Source organism: Phyllobates terribilis, unplaced genomic scaffold, assembly GCF_046119375.1.
Source record: "Phyllobates terribilis strain yellow unplaced genomic scaffold, ASM4611937v1 Scaffold_5__5_contigs__length_657084704, whole genome shotgun sequence".
Classification (NCBI taxonomy): Eukaryota; Metazoa; Chordata; class Amphibia; order Anura; family Dendrobatidae; genus Phyllobates; species Phyllobates terribilis.
Genome location: NW_027362765.1, coordinates 44,230,156 through 44,249,583, shown reverse-complemented (window position 1 = coordinate 44,249,583; position 19,428 = coordinate 44,230,156). Strand labels below are relative to the sequence as shown.

General features: G+C 43.7%; 1 protein-coding gene across 1 annotated transcript in view; it reads left to right on the top strand.

The window, feature by feature from the left end:
- Nucleotides 1-19,428, top strand: part of LOC141271877 (uncharacterized) — a 52,819-nt gene that overhangs the window by 10,150 nt on the left and 23,241 nt on the right. Inside the window, exons 2-6 of the mRNA XM_073682079.1 lie at nt 3,873-4,020; nt 4,150-4,326; nt 4,397-4,520; nt 4,606-4,703; nt 4,902-4,992. Of these exons, the coding sequence (XP_073538180.1) occupies nt 3,873-4,020; nt 4,150-4,326; nt 4,397-4,520; nt 4,606-4,703; nt 4,902-4,992 (638 nt within the window). The remainder of the gene's footprint in view (nt 1-3,872; nt 4,021-4,149; nt 4,327-4,396; nt 4,521-4,605; nt 4,704-4,901; nt 4,993-19,428) is intronic.

Genomic DNA, 19,428 nt, shown 5'->3' with positions numbered 1-19,428 from the left:
TTCTAATGTGCGGATGGTACCCGAGTATGGAGAAGATGAGACTCTCCTCCACACCCAGGTACCATAAAAAAGCTGTAAAAACAAGAATAAAATAAAAAATAAATGTATACTTACCTTCTGTCGGCCCGCGCACCGCTCCTGCTTGGTTCCCCGCACTTTGCAGTGAGTTGAAGGACCTGCGCTGACGTCAGAGTCATGTGACGGGTCACGTGACGCTGACGTCGGCAGGTCTTTCAATTCACTGTTGCCAGCAAGGGAGAACGGAGTGAGCGGGACACCGGGGGCCATCGGAGGGTAAGTATACATTTATTTTTTTATTTTTACCACTCTCTCGGGTCGCACTATATAAATCCATGCTGTTTGCATGGATTTATATAGTGTGACCTAGTTGTCACAAGCACTTTCCAAGTGATGCTAATCGCTTGGAAAGCGCTTGTCAATCCACATGCGGAAATGTCAGTGGGTAACCGCTTAATTTCCGCATGTCCCTGGCAGGAAAACGCATGTACAATCCGCATGCGTTTTTTTCTGCCAGGGAGATGCAGAAACGCTCAGGAAAAAATCCTGAGCATTTCTGCATCGTGTGCACATAGCCTAAGGGATATTTGTAAAGAAAAGTGGGTCAAAGTGGGGCTTCAAAATGCATTGAGAAACTGGCAAAGAAAGTCATTACTGCAAGTTGTTGCTGCTAAAAGTGATTCTACATGCTATTGATTCATGGGGTGTACTTAATTTATCACTGATTGCTTCTAAGTTATGACCTATGTTTTGTGATTTAAATAATGACCTGGTGTAGTGTGCAATTCATTGTTGTTCATTTGACGTTGTAGTTTTTTTTATTGGGGAGATGGATTGTAGCCAGGTAGCCAAAGCAATTCTATATTCGGGTTACTCAGGGACATACTACGATGAGCGAGGGTGCCATATCGCCATTCTAGGGTGCCAACCTCCGCGGTAAGAAATGGAATCTATACAGCTAGTGTAGCCCCCATTTTTCCCCCTGCGTACCAACATTGTTTTTTTATTACCTTGATGTATTGACCATTTTGGCCTTCTGACCCTTGTATTTCTTGTTTGTTTGTAGTGCCCTGTTTTTGATACATTATTAATAAAGTTATTGTTTTTATTTTTTTTTTGTCTTTCTGGTTGTTTATTTGTAAGGGCCCTTAGTTGTTCATATCCTTGTTGGTTATTTTTGAAGTAAGGGTATGTGCACACGATGCAGAAATGCTCAGGATTTTTTCCTGAGCGTTTCTGCATCTCTCTGGCAGGAAAAAAAGCATGCGGATTGTACATGCGGTTTCCTGCCAGGGACATGCGGAAATGAAGCGGTCTTCACTTTCATTTCCGCATGCGGGTTGACAAGCGCTTCCCAAGCGATTTTAGCATCACTTGGAAAGTGCTTGTCAACTTTACACTATATAAATCCATGCAACCGGAATGGATTTATATAGTGTGTGAAAAATGTCAAAAAATAAAAAATAAATCTATACTTTACCCTCTGATGGCCCCCGGTGTTCTGCTTCATCGGTCCCGGCTGCCGGCAGTGAAGACTTTAGGACCTTCCGACGTCAGCGTCACGTGACCCGTCACATGACTCTGACGTCAGCGAAGGTCCTTCTTCATTCAACCGCGAAGTGCCCGGGAAGCCAGCAGGACGCAGCGTGCGCCGTCAGAAGGTGAGAATATATATATTTTTTATTTTGTTCTTTTTTTTTTAATGGTACCTGGGTCTGGATGAGAGTCCTCTCATCCACACCCGGGTACCATCCGCACATTAGACCGCATGAAAAGCGCATCAACATATACAGTGATGCGGATTCCATGCGGTCTAATGCAAGTCAATGGCGGCAAAAGAGCAGCGTTTCCGCAAAATTAATTGACATGCTGCGGATTTTTGACCGCAGCGTTTACGCTGCGGAAAAATCCGCATCATGGGCACAGCACATGCGGATTTCCATTGGGGAACATTGCTGCCCTTCTACCATGCGTTTTTCATGCGTTTCCGCGGCGTTTACGCAACTGCAAAAACGCCGCGGAAACGCATGAAAAACGCATCGTGTGAACTCAGCCTTACTCAATTTTAAGATGTTATAAGGACCAGATGTTTTTATTATGCCTCGATAAGTGGAACCTTAGAATTCAAAGAGGGCGTACTTGATTTTTCTTATATTTCAATTGTATTATAAGTGGCTCACACAAATATTGGATCCCCCATCATCTCTCCATTAGAAATCCCAATAATACACAATCTATAAATATCAATAGTGCACATGACTCCCTTTAGGATATACAGTGCCTTGTGAAAGTATTTGGCCCCCTTGAACTTTTCTATCTTTTGCCACATTTCTGGCTTCAAACATAAAGATATAAAATTCTAAGTTTTTTGGGAAGAATCAACAACAAGTGGGACACAGTCGTGAAGTGGAACGAAATTTATTGGATATTTTAAACTTTTTTTAAAAAAATGTAAAAACTGAAAAGTGGGGCGTGCAGTATTATTCGGCCCCCTTGAGTTAATACTTTGTAGCGCCACCTTTTGCTGTGATTACAGCTGCAAGTCGCTTGGGGTATGTCTCTATCAGTTTTGCACATCGAGAGTCTGAAATTCTTGCCCATTTTTCCTTGCAAAACAGCTCGGGCTCATTGAGGTTGGAATGAGGGCGTTTGTGAACAGCAGTTTTCAGCTCTTTCTACAGATTCTCGATTGGATTCAGGTCTGGACTTTGACTTGGCCATTCTAACACCTGGATGCTGCCACCACAATATTTGACAGTGGGGATGGTGTTTTGAGGGTCATGAGCTGTGTTGCTTTTACGCCAAACATCGTTTTGCATTGTGGCCAAAAAGTTCGATTTTGGTTTCATCTGACCAGAGCACCTTATTCCACATGTTTGGTGTGTCTCCCAGGTGGCTTGTGGCAAACTTCAAAACGAGACTTTTTATGGATATCTTTGAGAAATGGCTTTCTTCTTGCCACTCTTCCATAAAGGCCAGATTTATGCAGTGTACGACTGATTGTTGTCCTATGGACAGACTCTCCCACCTCAGCTGTAGATCTCTGCAGTTCATCTAGAGTGATCATGGGCCTTTTGGCTGCATCTCTGATCAGTCTTCTCCTTGTTCGAGATGAAAGTTTAGAGGGACGGCCGGGTCTTGGTAGATTTGCAGTGGTCTGATACTCCTTCCCTTTCAATATGATCGCTTGCTCAGTGCTCCTTGACATGTTTTAAACTTGGGAAAATCTTTTTGTATCCAAATCCGGCTTTAAACTTCGCCACAACAGTATCTCGGACCTGCCTGGTGTGTTCCTTGGTCTTCATGATTCTCTCTGCACTTGAAACAGAACCCTGAGACTATCACAGAGCAGGTGCATTTATATGGAGACTTGATCACACACAGGTGGATTCTATTTATCATTACCAGTCATTTAGGACAACATTGGATCATTCAGAGATCCGCAGTGAACTTCTGGAGTGAGTTTGCTGCACTGAAAGTAAAGGGGCCAAATGATATTGCACGCCCCACTTTTCAGTTTTTCATTTTTTTAAAAAGTTTAAAATGTCCAATAAATTTTTGTTCCACTTCACGATTGTGTCCCACTTGTTGTTGATTCTTCCCAAAAAAATTAGAATTTTATATCTTTATGTTTGAAGCCAGAAATGTGGCAAAAGGCAGAAAAGTTCAAGGGGGCCAAATACTTTCACAAGGCACTGTATTTCCTATCATGTGAAGGTGTAACATACTGAATCCTTAAATATTGAGGAGCTCCTTTATATCTCCTCATATGTTTTTCCATATTATTTCCAGTAATCGTGTTATTAAGTTGGGATCTTTCTGATTTTATATCGGTTCATCTTCTTGCTATTCAGGTTCTTACAATATCGGATCCTCTCAGTGGAGATTTTATATAAGAAAATTTTCTTCATTGACCCATCAAGAATGGATAGAGACAGGGACAAGATGGCGGAGAGGATATTACACCTCACCCTAGAGATCCTCTTCCGGCTTACTGGAGAGGTGAGAGATTCTGATGACGTCACATTACATCATTCTTATCTATGGGAATAATAGATGGACAGAACTGGAGAGGTGAGGACCCTGGAAATGTCTGTAGTGAGATTTATTAATGTGTTTCTCCATGACCAGGACTACATACTAGTAAATACCTCAAGTGAGCGTCATCAGGACCTTGTGCCTGAGGGATGTGGAAGACTCCTAGGCCCAGACACGGGGCCTCCACCTCATCCCCTGATACATGAGGACATCAATGACCAGAAGATCCTAGAACTCACCTACAAGATGATTGAGCTGATGACTGGAGAGGTGACACTGCTGGGAACACAGTAACGCTATGAATGTATTGGGGGGTTGACTGAATCATTGTATGTGTCAGGTTCCTATAAGGTATCAGGATGTCACCATCTATTTCTCCATGGAGGAGTGGGAGTATTTAGAAGGACACAAAGATCTGTACAAGGACGTCATGATGGAGGTTCCCCAGCCCCTCATATCACCAGGTAACGGACAGTACTAAATACACACGGCTTATAATTATCTGTATGTAAAGAATGAATTCAGTCCCTGTGTATGTATTTCCTCTAGTTCTATCCAGTAAGAGGACAACACCAGAGAGATGTCCCTGTTCTCTTCTTCCACAGGACTGTAAACAAGAAAATCCCAATGTTCCTCAGGATCATCAGGTAGATGGAGTGAAGGTGCCATGAGAGCTCTCCTATGATGTGTAGACGACTGTGAAGGTCTTGTGCTCAGTCTTGTTTTATCCTCCAGTATTATATGTTTTATACTAGTGTGATGAGAATGGTGGAGATGGCAGAATTAGAGCTGATCATAGATGTGACTTCTCCATCTGTCTGTGACTTTTACAATATTTGTTTCAGGGTAAAGATCTGACCCATATTAATACTACAGAGACATATGTGAGGGGTGATGAGCGGTGTAAAGAGGAGACTCCTACAGATAACAGTACAGGTGAGTAGTAACCACTAAATGCAGAGAAGTCACAAAATCTTCTCATTTTCTAGCTGAATATAAATATTTATGTTATTGATAGTCAAAATATATCAAAAGGTGAAAAGACAGAAGAAATGGTGACAAGTACAGATGGAGGAGACATAAAGTCTAATGTAATTTTTGAGGTTGTGTGAAAACAAAGTTAAACTAGTGATTATAAATGTATAAAGATATAAGTTCCATATACAGAGGAGGTGAATATTAACATACAAGATTAATGAATATTAGATTGGATATCAAAAGATCAAATAACTAAAGAGAATCCATAGAAGGTCTAAATATACAGAGAGGTAAACAGATTCTAAAGTGACCATAAACATTTACAGTAGTCTAAATAGGGATTTATCCATAGTTGTGTTCTCCTGCTTGGATTACACCAGCCCTGATGCACATTTTGGTGCCCGCCTTCATCAGAAGGTGTTGTCAGACCAGGCTTTTGAGTTCCCCCTAGAGTAATGGGAATGTACAATATACCATTTTCTTGAAATTTAGTTCTGCTTTGGTACTTATAGCCACCCCCATAAACATCGGGTCATTAATACTGTCTATTTCAGTTGATTTTTTTTTCGAGCACCTTATTTTGGCTGCAATATTATTGGTCATTTAAAATTTTGTGTTACATGTTCTGAGCTCGGTGATCTTTCAGGCTTTTCATCTTTACATTTCCCTTTCTGCCAAAATGCTTAATATATAAGAATGAAAATATAATATTGCTATTCACAACAAATTAAGTATTTCACAACAAATTAAGTATATAAGAATACAGCTGAAATCTGCCAATAGAAAAAAAAAATAACGTGATGGATATGTCCTCCTGAACTAGCTGCTTCTTTTTAAAGAAGTTGTACAGTACTATATAATCCCCCCCCCCCCTCTCCCCGGGGCCCCTAAGACTTTTTGTAATTACCTTACGTTGCTGATAACGCCTGTGAGCGGCGCTATCGGTGGCCGCTCACAGGCATCATGTGACCCAGCGCTGACATCACGACAAGTGAGGCGTGAGTCCGTGCTGGGGTCCCCGCGGTGGATGCTGAGTTACCCCCCCCCCCCCATCCGCGTCACACCCAGCATCCACAGCGCGCTTTCCCAATGAATGGGGAGAGGCAGAGCATGAGGTGGATGCCGGGTGTGACGCGGGTGGGAGGGGGGGTAATCGGCCCACAGCCTGGCATCCACCTGGAACACAGAAGACAAAGATCCCCGGCTGCTGCCAGCACTTGTCGTGACATCAGCGGATGTCCGAGCCGGCTGCAGCCGGGGGTCACGTTGATGCCTGTGAGCGGCCAGTGATAGCGCCGCTCACAGGCATTATCTGCAACATAAGGTAATTACAAAAATCCTTAGGGGCCCCCGGGGCCTACATTGTGGGGTAATATAAAGTACTGAACAACCCCTTTAATTATTTTCAAGGATTTTCAAATTAAAATAAATGTTAACAGCATAAGTTTGGATAAATCACAATATTACAATGTCCTTTAGTTAAAACGGACCTTTCACCACACGAGAGAGGCAATCCGCCCATGAAGGACCGGTACCTAATAAGTAAAAAGGACAGGGCAGAACCGCGCCCCGTATCGGTTGGTTTGCTGTCCTTGAGGGGAACCTACATTTGAAGAAATTTGGTGCTGAAGAAGCTTACCCAGACTTGACCTGGTCGCCAAGAAGAGCTTCTGTGCCTGGAGCTCTAGTGTGGAGATTCTGGAAAATTTCCATGTGTCTGCCCGCCTCCGCGTTGTCCCAGGTCTGCGTCTGCGTGGGGCGCACTGGGAAGGGGTGTGCGCTGATTAAGAGCGCGCCAATGACTTCCGACCCAGAAATGCTTATTTCTTTTTTGGGGTGTTCCGGAGAATGCGTCCATGTGGAGGGAGAAGCTGTATTGGTCCCTCATTTGAATGGGATTGAGACAGCCAGAGAGCGAGTTTAGCTCCAGCTCCCCCTCCAGTGTGCCTATGGAAGAACAGCAGTAGCAGCAGTGGCAGTTGCACGAGTGATAGAAGAAACACTGGAAGCGGCAGTTAAACCAGCGAACCAGAGTGGATCAGGATGGATCTACTGCCTCCAGTGGAGAACACTCGGGTGATTTTATCCTATCTCCGAAACTGGTACCCTTACTAATGGCTGAGTGGTGAGTGATCTTCGTGAAAGTTCACACTGGTAATAAAGTCCTTTTCTTTTGTTGTTTAATTGCTAGGAAAGACCTAAGAAGTGTAGAACAAAGCATAAAATTAAGGAGTGTGCGATTTGCAGAGAAGCGTTACCCAGCTCGTGGCAGAAGAAACTCTGTTCAGCATGTATTCAAAAGACCATATGTGAGGAATCCCCGAATTTTGCCTAAATTTAAAATCTGTTATTAGGGCAAAGGTTAAAAATTCCCTCAAATCTGTAATCCATCACAAATGTGATAGCCAGGGATAAAGAAAATCAGGATGTTGTCATCTGACTTGGATGAATCAGTGAAGTCAGGAGAATGTGGGTCTTCTGGTACTTCTTCCTCTTCGTCCTCTGATGGTGGTACAGGAGGAAGACCATGCTTCCTCGTAGCAGACAGAGATAGATTGGTCAAAGGTGTAAGGGCTACCATGGGCATCGTAGATGCTAAAGCCCCTAAATCGGTGTAGGGCATTATGTTTGGTGGGGGTTGGAGCAGGAAAAGCAGCCCTCACTATCAAAAAGGAGATATCTCTTTGAGGAAGACGAGACCACCCCTTGGGATAAGGCTCCGAAGATAGATGTGGCAGTGACCAAATCATCGAAAAAATCTACACTACCCTTTGAAGACGTGGGAGTTCTTAAAGATCCCTTAGATAGGAAGGCTGATGAATACCTAAGACATGTACCAACTGGAGTAAACTGAAGGATGAGATAGAGAAAATATCCTGGCCACTCTACCGTTAATGCGTGGAGCAGCAGCATTCCTAGCAGATGCTTCTGCAGACTCGGTGAGAATGGCGCCCAGGTCAGTAGGCCTTTCCAACGCAGCCCATAGAGCTCTACGGCTTAAATGCTGAGCAGGCAATGTCCATTCTAAAATCAAAAGGTCCTTTTGGAGGAGAAGGTACAGACAGAAAAGACCTCCCAGGGCTCAAGAAAAATGGGAGTAAAAGAGAAGTAAAAACAGAGGGTTAATGTTTGTGGGTCGCACCTCGGGAAGGGGGGGGCGGGGAAGTCATTCCAGTGATGCCATTTTCCAGGTAGAGGGAAGGCTTTCCCTCTTCTTCCCTGCCTGGGCTAGAATCTCATCCAATGGCTGGATTCTAAATATAGTGGAGTTGGGCCTGAAATTGGAGTTTCGGACTGTTCCTCCACAGACCTTTGCGGTAACATCTCCCTGAAGATTTTTGGGGGACCAGCCATGGAATCAGAAGTTTTGGTTCTTGTTCAAAAACATGTTCTCATAGAAGTACCAGTGGAGAAGGACAGGAGGGGTTTCTATTCGTCCCTTTTCTTGATAAAGAAGCTGGATGGCACCTTAAGAACCATCATCAATTTGAAGACAAATTCCTGAAATATCTGCCTACCAAAATGAAGTCAATAAAATTGACTACAAAACTTCTGTTACATGAGTTTGCTGGACCTAAAGGATGCATACTACCGTGTTCCGATCCATACAAGAGACCAGAGGTTCCTAAGAGTAACCCTATCGATAAATAAGCAGGTCAGGCATTTTCAGTTCAGGGCTCTGCCCTTTGGTCTGTCGATGGCCCCGAAGGTCTTCACAGAAATTATAGCCGAAATGACAGCGCACCTTCAGAAACAAAATACTCTAGTAATTTCATACCTGAACGATTTCCTGATTGTCGGCACATCAATAGAACATTGTGAATTTCAGCTAACAATGGTAAGAGCCACCCTGGAGGAGTAAGGCTGACTCCTGAACCTGAAAAAGTCAAGACCAGTTCCTTCAAAAGTCCAAATCTTTTTGGGTTTGGGACAGAGCTGTTATCTACCAGAAGAGAAGAAAGGGAAGGTTTCATGCTTGGTATCGGAAGCAATAAACAACCCTACCATGACTCTCAGAAAAGCAATGTCGTTATTGGGAACCCTCACTTCATGTATTCCAGCGGTACTATGGGCTCAATTGCATACCAGACAGTTAAAGCAAGAGATACTGGTAGGTGAAAGAGCACTGAAACGGTGTTTGGAAGGAAGATTAAATCTTTCTTCAGTGGCATGCTCCATTGGTGGTTAAGCATGGAGAATCCGTCAAAAGGGGTCGCATGGGTAACTCATGTTTCAGAAGTCATCCACAGATGCAAGTCCAAAAGGATGGGGCACACATCTGAGTTTAATCCAAGGTGTTTGGTCAAAACCCAAGAGGTGGAATTCCTTCAACATGAAAATACTTCTGGCAGTAAAATTTCTCTCATCTCTCAATCAAATAACTGCTCCCTGATAGCGGTAACAGAGCAAATTTTCCAGATAGCAGAAACACATCTATCTTAATTAATAGCGCTGCACATAGAAGGGAAAGCGAACGACAAGGCAGACTTCCTAATCCGTAGTCAACTAAGACAAGGTGAATGGGGGACCCATGGGGTCTTCCGAGTATAGACATATTTGCAAACATGCGAAACAGGAAGTTAAAGAAATTTTGCTTGTTAAATCCCAGGGAAAATCTTCATATAGTAGATGCCTTCCAGATTGCATGAGACTTAGGCTAGATCAATGCCTTTCTACCAGTAATGCTGATTCCAGCGGTACTGACGAAGATCAGGAAGGATCGGGCAAGAGTAATCCTGATGGCTCCATTCTGGCCCAAAAGACCATAGTTCTCGTGGATGAGGCTGATTTCAATCACCGATCCATGGATCCTGCGAGAGATCCTGAATACACTCAGTCAAGGTCCAGTCTGCCACCTACAGGTAAATGGTCTTCACTTGACTGCATGGAATTTGATAGGTCACTTTTTTAGATATCTTTGTTTTGTTTTTTTTCATAAATCAAGACTTTATTGAGAAAATTAATAACAATCATTAATTGAAGAACATTTACAAAATGTGACATTCCTAGTAGTTGTACATATATAATCAAGTACACAGTGTGTCACATATGATTGGATAACCATTAGAATAAAATTATAAATCCGTATTAACAGTATTCTAGATTAAAACAATAATGCAGTAATATCAACATAATGATATATGAGAAGAAAAGTAGCTTCAGAGGGAGGTAAAGTGAAAAAAGGAGTGAGAGAGAGAATGAGAGATTAGAAATTGAGGAATGAGGAGGTAGGAAAGAAGGGGCTTGGGAGGTTGAAATGTTGAATCTCTTCTCCGGGTAGGCCGCTCAGGTTGCCCTGGATGAGACTAGGCCACTTTATTGTTTAAAATGACCAGTTTATGAATTTTGATAAAGCCAGAGTGGAAAGCAGAGTGCTGTTTGCTCCAGAACGCATGTCAAAGTTCAACTCAGCCAAGTGTTTAAATCTTGGGTTTCTCTGAAGGCAGTCCACGGGGCCCAGGTGCTATAAATCTTGTCTGAGTTTCCATCGATTTGGCCTATCAGGAGTTCCATTCTATAAATGTTATTAAGTTCGGGCACAAATTCCGAACGTGGTGGCATTCTATCTTGTTTCCAATATCTCGGGATAAGATTCCTAGCCGCTGTGAGGAAGTGTCTAACCAAGCCTTTCTTAAATCTGGAAATTGAGATGTCACTTAACGATAATAGGGCCAATTCTATTGAGGGGTGAATCCTATGTGTAGAGATCAAGTATAGTCATCCACAGGTTCTTGATAGATGGACATGACCACCAGATGTGTGTAAATGAACCACTGTCCTCAAGACATCTCCATCACGTATCTGGAGTTGTGGGGTACATAGAGTGGATGGTGTCCGGACATCTGTACCACCTTGATAAAACCTTAAAACTTCTCTCCTGTGATACTGAGCATAGCGACGACCTAAACGTGAACAAAAGGATTTTAGAACTATCCCCTAGTGATAAAGGTCTTTTGAGGTCTCTCTCCCATTTTGTAAAGAACAGAGGGAAATTTTGTGGGGAGATTTGACCCTCTTGGTATAATTTATAAAGTGAGGAGACGCTGTGGTCTAGAGGGCTCTTTGATATGTTAAGGGTTTCAAATGGAGTGAGAGGTCTGAAAATATCTGTCTGTTTATCAAATTAATGTAACTTTTTAGATTTTCATAAAAGAACCACGAGCCCGCAGGAGGCTCTCTACCAAGGTAAATGTCTTGCAATGGTCTCATTCCAGATTGATTTATAAAATCATAGAATATAGGGTGTGAGTCTTTATGTTTAAGAAGATTGTTTTGTTAAAGCCCGCTGGAAAAGCTGAATTGTCATAAACTGGTGTTAAAGGGCCTGGTATGGATGATAAATGAAGAGATCTATTGCTTTGTCTAAGAAAAAGGTTGAGATTCTTGGTAAGGAAGGGGAAGGATCTCCCACCTTGTCCTGCAGACCCCGAGGCCCAAAGGACCACCAAGGGGTCGTTGTTAGAACTCTCCTGTTAGAAAAAAACTATCTTGCTGGTCACATGACCTTTTTTGCCTATTTAATCCTGCTCCGCCCTCCTGGCCTTGCTGGACTTCATTGTAATTTCTACTCTTAAGCTAACCTGGTGCTTAGTTACCTTTCTCAGTCAGTTTAGCTAGGTCTTCGGACCTTTATGTTCTATGTTGTGTGTTTGTCTTTTACTGCTACAATTTCTGCTAGGAGGTGTCCAACTTTATCCCAGTCCCTAGTTCTTGTAGGGATCCCTCCCTTGCATCTATAGGTCTTCGTACAGACTAGCCGAGGACTTTAGCGGGTCTGATCGCAGGATCAGGTTCCCCGTTACATCGTAGGGATCTAGCTTAGTTCTATTGTAGGGACAGATCTCCTTTCTTTCCTTAGTGCTTGTAGCAGATCATAACAGTAAGTCCAGCCCAAAAATATCTCTAAGGAAAGACTTCCAGTTTCCATCATGGTATCGGTTCAGGATTTGGCTCAACGCCTGCAGGGACTCTCTCTGGAGTTGGCCGAGCTCCAACAACACGTGAGTAGCTGTTCTGGAGCACATTTTGTGGAGCCAAAGGTACGTTTGCCTGATTTATTTTTTGGTGATCAACAAGAATTTTTTTTCCTTTAAAAATGCTTGTTTGTTGTATTTTCAATTTTTTTTCCTTTAAAAATGCTTGTTTGTTGTATTTTCGTTTGAGACCCAGATCCTCTGGTGATGAATCACAGCGCATTGGGTTCATAATGTCACTTTTGCGCAAAGAACCTCAGGGATGGGCCTTTTCTCTCCAACCTAGTGATCCATGCTTTAGATCAGTGGATAGTTTTTTTTCTGCTTTGGGTTTGTTGTATGATGATCCTGATCGTGTCTCATCAGCTGAGACTGAATTGAGACGTTTGAGGCAGGGATCAGGTAATGTGAAAAATTATTGTTCTCACTTCCGTCGGTGGTCTGCCCAGGTGGGGTGGAACGATTCAGCTTTGAAAAGTTTGTTTCTTGCGGGGCTAGGTGAAAGGGTTAAGGATTTGCTGATTACTTATCCCACACCTGGAAACTTGCAGGAGGCAATGCAATTAGCTATACGGGTGGACAGGAGACTGCGTGCAAGGGTTAATGAGAGTAAATCCTCTGCCATGTCAGCTCCGAGTCTTGAGAGGGTCTGTACTGACATTGGAGAGCCGATGGAGATTGGGGCGATGGCACCCCGCTCTCAGGAAAAAGACCGCAGGTATTCTGAAGGTTTGTGCTTTTATTGCGGGAAATCTGACCATTTTATTAAGAACTGTGTGCTGCGTATGAACAAAGACAAAAAAAAAAGGTCAGTTACACCCGAATAGCCTGTTTAAATACTAAGGGTGTATTTCTTTCTGCTACTACTGCTGCTCAGGAAGAATTAATTGAATTTCGGGTATTTGTGGATTGTGGTTCTACTCTGAATGTGATCTGAATTAAAACCCAAACCTTTGTCATCCCCAATTGCTGTGGTTTCTGTCGATGGCTCTCCCTTGAAATGTGTTACTCACAAGGTCTGTGAATTTTCCCTCACTATTAATGGTGTTCACGAAGAGAATCTGGATTTGGTGGTATTAAATAATTTGCCTTCTCCGGTAATTTTGGGGTTACCCTGGTTAAAATTGCACAATCCTGTACTGGATTGGTCTACCAATGAAATTAACTGAAAATAACCTCGGCACTCAATGGATATGAAAGAATATGATATTTTATTATAATATGCAGTCCAAATTATAAGTAAACGTTTCGGTCCACATTGACCTTCATCAGTATTGCTGCAAAATACAAGTAATGCAGTACAGAGATTAAATACAACATACATTTGAACATAAATTGAACTAGATGGGGAAAAAAAGGGGAATGGGAGACGGTATAGGGTGCTGCCTATGATCGCGGAAGCAAGCAACTAGGGGAGACCTACCAGACTGCCAGTGAAAGTGTGCGTGGCTGAACGGCCCGGACAAAGAGTCTCTAAGGCTACCTAGAAGCATACAAATGTCAAGGTAAGAGGCTGGTAGTACTGGAGTGTAAAGGGGAGAGACAAGGAGTACTATACCTGAGCGGTGACCTGTGTATGGCCTGGACTACGCGGTATCCCCCGCTAGTAGAGAGCGCTGCCATAAGGTATGGAAGGCATATATTTATAGGGCAAAACTAATTGAATAGAACGCTGCAGAGCGCGCCGGCGCGGAAGCGGAAGTGACGTCACCGGATGTGACGATATGGGTGATGCGTGCGGTCCAGAGGCTTGCGTTCCACACTAATAGGAAGTGACTGGGCGTGCGCTACCGCTGTGGAACCAGAGGAGGGACTGGATAGGAGGGCAGGAACAGAGGGCAAGGATATCTAAGAGGGAAGGAAACAAAGAATAAATAAATGCATACCAATGCAGTAGCCAATTGTAGACAGAGTACAGTAATATTGACATAAGATCATACAGGGAAAATACAGTATTTGTGCAACATTTTATACAAGTCAAAACAGCAATCATGGAGCATAATAATAAGGAGTACCCAATTTTATGATCATAATACCTGGATAAATCCCAGGGGGGGCTGTATATAAGGTTATAATGATGTGTGAAACAAAGAGAAAACTATGCCTAGTGGATGCAATCTTACATAAAAGCTGATAAATCGTATTCCCTATTCAGACCCTTAGGGGTTCTGGATTCCAGCTCGTGGATCCAGAAAGCTTCTCTCTTTTTTAGGAGTGTGATACGATCACCACCTCTGCGTGGTGGTGGTACCTGTTCCAGAACTTGGAACCTTAGTTGTGAGATATTGTGTCCTTTTGTAATAAAATGGTGGGGAATGGGTAGTAGCATATTTTTACATCTTATGGTAGATTTGTGTTTGGAGATACGATCTTTCACCGATTGCGTGGTTTCACCAATGTAGATCATGCCGCATGGGCATTTAATAAGATAGACCACGAATGAACTGTCGCACGTAAAATAGTCTTTGATGGTGTATCTCTTACCTGTCTGAGGATGGGAAATGGAATTACCCTTAAGGACATTATTGCACTGGTGGCAATGTAGGCACGGGAATGTGTCCGTTTTTGGATTCTGGAGGAAACGTTGCGTCTGCCCAGTTATACTACCACCAATATCCGCGCGTACTAGCGCGTCTTTAATGTTGGGAGCTCTTTTGAAGCAGGGCATGAAGGGTTGTTTGAATGAGGGTATGGTAGGATATGCTTCTTGTAGTAAGTTCCAGTGTTTTTTGATGGCTTTATGAAGAAGATAGGCATATGGATGGAACGTATGGACAAAGGGAACTCGTTCCTTTTTGTTCGTAGTTGAACCTCCAGTTGAGTTCCTCATACTGGTTTGGAGAGCGGAGGATGGGTAACCCCGTTCTCTAAATTTAGATTGCATCTCCTGGAGTCTTAGGGCTCTAGTGTCTGGATCTGTGACAATGCGTTCAACCCTTTTGAATTGGGACCTGGGGATGGATGTTATCATGGGTTTGGGGTGATTGCTGGTGAAGTGTAGTAAACCATTTCGATCCGTGGGTTTACGAAAGAGGTCTGTACTCAGGCGCCCCTCGGTGTCTTTCAACACCAGGGTGTCTAGAAAACTGATCTTAAATGGATCCTGGGTCATGGTGAAACCAAGATCAGGCCAAGCCGAATTGAGGAAATTGTAGAACAGTTTGAGGGACTCCAATGGGCCGTCCCAAATGCAAAAAATATCGTCAATAAATCTTTTCCATATGACAGAATGTGTCTGAAACAGAGGGTGTGAGTAAACCATCCGGTTTTCAAAGGTAGCCATATAGCAATTTGCATAAGGGGGGGGCCACATTGGAGCCCATTGCGGTGCCCTTGATCTGGAGATAGTAGGAGTCTCCGAACAGGAAGTAGTTTTTGGTGAGAACCAATGTGAGTAACTCAATGGAAAGGTCTATAACCCGGGGATCTATTAATGAATCAGTCATGAGAGTTTTGACTGTTTCTATACCGGTGTCATGAGGTATGGATGTGTACAGGTTTCTGACGTCAAAAGTGACTAGCAGTGCGTCAGAGGGCACTTGTCCCACCTCTTTAAGGGCCGTAAGAAAGGCCCCAGTGTCCAGAAGATAGGCAGGGCTTTTCTGGGTGAGGGGAGTTAAGATTTTCTCCAAGAAAATAGCCAATGGAGAGAGGAGAGAATCTGTGGAGGCTACGATCGGTCGGCCCGGTGGGTTCGTCAAACTTTTGTGTATCTTGGGTAATGTGTAGAAGACTGGTGTGACCAGATGAATCTTTGTTAGAAATTCGCATGTTTTGGTATCTATTACTCCGGCTCCAGCAAATCGGCCAATAGTTGTGTTGATCAGCTTGCTGAACTGGAGGGTGGGATCATGTGGTAGACGGCGATAAGTGGTGGTATCGTTTAATTGCCGTTCAATTTCAGTGATGTATTGTGCTCTATCCATGACCACTATTGCTCCCCCCTTGTCAGCTGGTTTGATGATGATATTTTTGTCCTCTTTTAGAATTTTGAGGGCCTGTTGGTCTAGGGATGATAGGTTGGATTCATAGTGTAGCCTGCCCCTGTCTGCTCTGGACCTCAGGTCCTTGAATGCACTGTCAACAAAACCAATAAAAGTTTCGAGGGCATGTGAGCCTTGGGGTGGTCTATATGAACTACGGGTGTAAAGGCCAAGACTTTTGGAAGTGATGGCTACCTGAGGATCTGAGGGATGGACTGAGAGGGGATGAGAGATATTAGGAGAGTTAGGTTGGGCAAAATGAACCTTGAGTCTGAGTGACCGATAGAACCTTTGGAGTTCCATCTCCAGTTTGAAAGTATTGGGGCGGTAAGAGGGACAAAAGGAAAGGCCTTTCTGTAATAGAGTTGTTTGAGCTCTATTCAAGGTTTTAGATGATATATTTACCACCAGGGGCGTTGTGTCTGGGAGCGAGTTATCCTGGTGAAATCCATGCCGCCTCTGGTGCTGCCCGCCTCTTCTCGTCTTCTTCGGGATGGGCGTCTCTTGTATTGTCCTAAAAAACGAGAAGAGGAAAAGGATTGATCTCTTCTGTCTGTCTCCGAGCCCGAAGAGGAGACGTCGGTGGATGAGTGGATATAACGGCGAGAGCTTCCACCAGCCGGATGTCTCTCCTGCCATCGGTAAACTCGTTGTAGTTCGTAGTCCTCAGTATCTCTCTGGAATTTGAGTCTTTTTCTGGCCTCGGTCTCCTTTCGGTGTAGGTCAATATTGGTTTTAATCTTGGCTTGCAAAGTAAACCACTCCTCAGCGTTGATTGAGGATGTAAGTTGTCTTTCGGTATCCTTGATCTGGTCCCTCGTGGAAGAAATGGCCTTGTGTAAAAAATCTACAGTTAATGTCATGAGATCAAGTGAACATTTATTTAAAATCTGTTCAAAGCGGTTGCAGTAATCCGGTAGATCGGAGAATAAGGTGGGTCTCAAGGGTACTCTAAGACCTCTGGGAATGCGTTGGACCCTCAGATATTCTGTGATGGTGGCACAGTGGAGCTCAAGATTTGTGAGATGTCTCTGTTCCTTTTCCAGATCACGACCCCTGGTTTCTCTTGGGGGGACCCTCAAAAAGTCACAAGGTATATTAACTTGTGCTAGTATAGAAGAAGCTTCTTCCGCATTGTAGGAAAAAGTGTTGGAAGTCATATCCCAACAGCGTGCTAGTGGAACGGTAAATCAGGTAGAAGCAAAAAACACTGCACAGCTGTTTAAAGTGGTGCACGAGTAGGGGCCGAACCCATACTATACTGAAAATAACCTCGGCACTCAATGGATATGAAAGAATATGATATTTTATTATAATATGCAGTCCAAATTATAAGTAAACGTTTCGGTCCACATTGACCTTCATCAGTATTGCTGCAAAATACAAGTAATGCAGTACAGAGATTAAATACAACATACATTTGAACATAAATTGAACTAGATGGGGACAAAAAGGGGGAAAAAAAAGGGGGAAAAATGCGGAAGAAGCTTCTTCTATACTAGCACAAGTTAATATACCTTGTGACTTTTTGAGGGTCCCCCCAAGAGAAACCAGGGGTCGTGATCTGGAAAAGGAACAGAGACATCTCACAAATCTTGAGCTCCACTGTGCCACCATCACAGAATATCTGAGGGTCCAACGCATTCCCAGAGGTCTTAGAGTACCCTTGAGACCCACCTTATTCTCCGATCTACCGGATTACTGCAACCGCTTTGAACAGATTTTAAATAAATGTTCACTTGATCTCATGACATTAACTGTAGATTTTTTACACAAGGCCATTTCTTCCACGAGGGACCAGATCAAGGATACCGAAAGACAACTTACATCCTCAATCAACGCTGAGGAGTGGTCTACTTTGCAAGCCAAGATTAACACCAATATTGACCTACACCGAAAGGAGACCGAGGCCAGAAAAAGACTCAAATTCCAGAGAGATACTGAGGACTACGAACTACAACGAGTTTACCGATGGCAGGAGAGACATCCGGCGGGTGGAAGCTCTCGCCGTTATATCCACTCATCCACCGACGTCTCCTCTTCGGGCTCGGAGAAAGACAGAAGAGATCAATCCTTTTCCTCTTCTCGTTTTTTAGGACAATACAAGAGACGCCCATCCCGAAGAAGACGAGAAGAGGCGGGCAGCACCAGAGGCGGCATGGATTTCACCAGGATAACTCGCTCCCAGACACAACGCCCCTGGTGGTAAATATATCATCTAAAACCTTGAATAGAGCTCAAACAACTCTATTACAGAAAGGCCTTTCCTTTTGTCCCTCTTACCGCCCCAATACTTTCAAACTGGAGATGGAACTCCAAAGGTTCTATCGGTCACTCAGACTCAAGGTTCATTTTGCCCAACCTAACTCTCCTAATATCTCTCATCCCCTCTCAGTCCATCCCTCAGATCCTCAGGTAGCCATCACTTCCAAAAGTCTTGGCCTTTACACCCGTAGTTCATATAGACCACCCCAAGGCTCACATGCCCTCGAAACTTTTATTGGTTTTGTTGACAGTGCATTCAAGGACCTGAGGTCCAGAGCAGACAGGGGCAGGCTACACTATGAATCCAACCTATCATCCCTAGACCAACAGGCCCTCAAAATTCTAAAAGAGGACAAAAATATCATCAAACCAGCTGACAAGGGGGGAGCAATAGTGGTCATGGATAGAGCACAATACATCACTGAAATTGAACGGCAATTAAACGATACCACCACTTATCGCCGTCTACCACATGATCCCACCCTCCAGTTCAGCAAGCTGATCAACACAACTATTGGCCGATTTGCTGGAGCCGGAGTTATAGATACCAAAACATGCGAATTTCTAACAAAGATTCATCTGGTCACACCAGTCTTCTACACATTACCCAAGATACACAAAAGTTTGACGAACCCACCGGGCCGACCGATCGTAGCCTCCACAGATTCTCTCCTCTCTCCATTGGCTATTTTCTTGGAGAAAATCTTAACTCCCCTCACCCAGAAAAGCCCTGCCTATCTTCTGGACACTGGGGCCTTTCTTACGGCCCTTAAAGAGGTGGGACAAGTGCCCTCTGACGCACTGCTAGTCACTTTTGACGTCAGAAACCTGTACACGCCCATACCTCATGACACCGGTATAGAAACAGTCAAAACTCTCATGACTGATTCATTAATAGATCCCCGGGTTATAGACCTTTCCATTGAGTTACTCACATTGGTTCTCACCAAAAACTACTTCCTGTTCGGAGACTCCTACTATCTCCAGATCAAGGGCACCGCAATGGGCTCCAATGTGGCCCCCCCCTTATGCAAATTGCTATATGGCTACCTTTGAAAACCGGATGGTTTACTCACACCCTCTGTTTCAGACACATTCTGTCATATGGAAAAGATTTATTGACGATATTTTTTGCATTTGGGACGGCCCATTGGAGTCCCTCAAACTGTTCT